This window comes from Tupaia chinensis, unplaced genomic scaffold, assembly GCF_000334495.1.
Source record: "Tupaia chinensis unplaced genomic scaffold, TupChi_1.0 Scaffold148234_1, whole genome shotgun sequence".
NCBI lineage: Eukaryota > Metazoa > Chordata > Mammalia > Scandentia > Tupaiidae > Tupaia > Tupaia belangeri.
This window is the reverse complement of record NW_006208084.1, coordinates 3120036-3123299: the sequence shown is the minus strand read 5'-3', so window position 1 is coordinate 3123299 and position 3264 is coordinate 3120036. Positions and strand designations below refer to the sequence as shown.

At 47.2% G+C, this 3264-nt stretch overlaps 1 protein-coding gene across 2 annotated transcripts in view; it reads right to left on the bottom strand.

Annotated features, from left to right (window-relative positions):
* SYN3 (synapsin III) overlaps positions 1-2491 on the bottom strand; it is a 523616-nt gene extending 521125 nt beyond the window's left edge. The window contains exons 1-2 of one of the 2 annotated variants that reach the window (XM_006170337.3): positions 2220-2491; positions 1973-2155 (exon numbers count right to left, since the gene is read on the bottom strand). In XM_006170337.3, coding sequence (XP_006170399.1) covers positions 1973-2155; positions 2220-2347 — 311 coding nt within the window. In that variant the 5' untranslated portion in view covers positions 2348-2491. The remainder of the gene's footprint in view (positions 1-1972; positions 2156-2219) is intronic. The other variant, XM_006170336.3, reaches the window with a different exon arrangement.
* Positions 2492-3264: the final 773 nt, after the last annotated feature.

Below are 3264 nucleotides of genomic sequence, written 5' to 3'. Positions count from 1 at the left end.
ATGTCCTTTGAAACCAAAAAGAACACTTTCCTGCCCCATGGCTGGTGGCAATTCAATCTGGGACATCCTTTTGGAAGAGATTTAGCAACAAGTACTAAGATCAAAACCTTTTTAACGTCTGAATCAGAACAGAGGTGATCACAAAACCACCTTGTTAACATGAGAAGATTTCTTAGCAGGAAAATAAAGACTGGTGTCTGAATCTGCTGAGCATACCTTAATACTGACTGTATATGTATGCATATATGTATAAGATGTAATTTTTTTTTTCTTTTTTGCCAGAGGATGCATACACTTGCTGGAGAGGGAGAAAGAAGGAAAGTGAGAAAGCACCTTCCCCACCTCCCCAACCCCCCATGACGGATGGCCATCTTGCAATCCTTTTTCCTGCATTTCTCCTTTTAAGATTTTGGGCATGCATGCACATGTCCCTGGTGTGTTTTTCAAGGTACAGGGTCTGGGACTTGAATTGCTAAGTTGGCCATGTGGGATCCTGTTGCCTTAACCACCACACCACTGGTTGGCCCCAGCTGTGTATTGAGTATGCATTATAAACTACAAATAGCATCTACTCCAAAGTATGGGCCTAATCTTTCCCAACCTCTCAGTTGCTCTCTCAAAGAATGAATGTGAGTATCTAGGTACATGTTTAGTGAACTGGATGTATTCATTTATCCATTTAATACATATTGAGTGGGTATCTACCACATGGCAGACACACATATGCAACCTTGTCTTCCAGCACCAAGGTCTGCCTGAGAGTCCTCTGTCAGACTGCTCTGGTGCCTATCCATGTATTCCTCTGTCCTTTGGCCTGGATGTGGTGCTTCCATGTCTCCATAGCTTGGCTTACTCCCTACATTGCAACCTCTATGTCTCCAAGTGGAATGATCGTGCGTGTGTACGTGTGTGTGTTTATAAATTGCCATAGGACATGTGTGCTCACTGGAGAAAGATGGAGAGACAAAGAGAGAGAGAGGAAGCAGCTCCCAAAGGGAATGTTTTACAAGACACCAGGGCCAGGACTCAACCCATGATCAGCCATGTGACATCTAACTCCCTTAACCACTAGGCTACATGGACAGCCCTGGTCTGATAATATTCATCACCTCCCACTACTCACTGTTTGGGTAAAGAGCTATTCCCCAGTTGCAGCTCCATGTGAGCTCACATCATACCTGAGCACCTAAGCGGTACTTCCCTCTGAACTGGAGCTCAGGAACTACCTGAGGAATGACTGCTGTAGTTATCTTGACACAACATCAGGTCTTTGCCTCTGGGGGAGGGGGGGTGGTGCACCATCTGTGGGGCGCTGCCTGAGCAGATACTGAGCAGTCTTTCTCTCAGACTTCCAGTACATAGAAGAGCATTCTGTTCCCAAGGGTTTTAGGTAAGGGCTGTGGACTTGTACTGGCTTTTTTCACCCTCATAACAATCTTATTTTATGGGGGTGTGGAGGGAAATAGGGTAGCTGAGGCTAACAGAATTTACCCAGCAAATATTATCAGATCTATTTCAGATGGGAGAAGTTCTCTGTTTTTATAAAAGTAATATGGCGCACATTCCCTATATCCTGTAACGCATCTAGTGAGCTCTGGGCAGCACCTCATATCAAACGCTTGAAGTTGTTTGTGGCAAATCACAGGAACAAGCACACCGAGAGCTAGATTCACGCAACAGGAGCCTCACTTCCCTTCCGCTTGGGCTCTGCTAGAAAACGTGTGTTAGTTTCTAAAGCTTTTTGGATTCGGGAATTGAAGCGAGGGACTGTGGACTGTGAGTGCAAAGCACTTAGGAGAGAATGTGGCACACAGTGGGTGCCATGGGGCCTGGCACACTGCAACCATCCGGCACATTTCCTTCCTTCCCTCCGGCCAGCCTCCTGCAGTTCCCCCGACTGCCTCTAAGAGGTGAGAACCCTCATCTCATCTCTGGCCCCAGAAGGTGATAGCAGCTGCAGGTTCCTGCTTACCAGTCCGTGTGGGCATCATCAATCACCAGCAGGATCCTGGGTCTTTGAACGACAGGTGTGGAGGGACCCGGAGGCTCCATTAGCCCTGAGGGGGCCTGCTGGGTCTGTTTCATGGCGCTGGAGAAGGAGCTAAAGAGGCTGGATCCTGGAGATGAGAAGGAGGCTGCCAGCGGCTGGGGGTGCCTCCTCTCCATGGCTGGGGAGGCAGGGGAGCTGGTGGAGCTATCTGGCGGGCGGCGGGGGGTGCCTCCGCTCCATGGCTGGGGAGGCAGGGGAGCTGGTGGAGCTATCTGGGCGCTGCAGGTCCGTCATGTAGCCGTTAGGCAGGTTGGCCACAAAGCTGCTATCAGAGAGACGCCGCCGGAGGGAGGTCATGGCTGCGGGAGGATGGAGATGGCTTGTTCCTACTCAGGCTTATCTAGGTGAGGCCTAGGACACAGGCGGCGACAGCAGTGGCAGGACTTCAGGTCCGGAGAGCTGGGGGAGTTCTGCACAGCCACAGACAGCTTCAGCAGCCTCTGTTTCCCTGTTGGAAACAAGCCATTAAACACATTAGTAAAAAATGGACTCTCTTTCCTTTGAGACCAAAAAGAACACTTTCCTGCCCCATGGCTGGTGGCAATTCAATCTGGGACATCCTTTTGGAAGAGATTTAGCAACAAGTACTAAGATCAAAACCTTTTTAACGTACAATTTTCATTTTCTAGAATTCTACCCCAAGGAAAGAATCTAAGTTACAGAAAATACCTCGTGTATACATATGTTTATCACAGCACTATTTACACTAGCAAAATGCTGGCAAGTATCTGAACACTCAACCACAGGATAGCAAGTAAACCACACACAGTCACTCAAGGAACATTTTATCGCTGCTGGAAAAGGGCACCGAGAAGCGTTGTTAGTAGCACAGAACAAATTCCACGCTGTAATTTAGAAAGATCATAATACTTAGTGATATAGGATGGCCACAACCATGAAAAAATTTAAATACCAAAATTTTGCACTTAAAATAAGTCAAAATGTTGGCAGTGATTATATTTTAGTAATGCAATTATATGCCCTTTTTAAAAGTTTTCTTTCCACTTATTTGTATTTTCCAGACTTTCTACAATGGAGGTTACTGTGGATGATGTGTCCCCGCTCTCAAACTCACCTGTTGAAGACCTAACCCCCAATATGACAGTATTTGGAAATGGGCTCTTAGAGAGGTAACTGGGGTTGTATGAGGTGGCCGCTCACATGATGGGAGGAGAGGCCTTATAAGAACAGAAACTAGGAGCTTACTCTCTCTG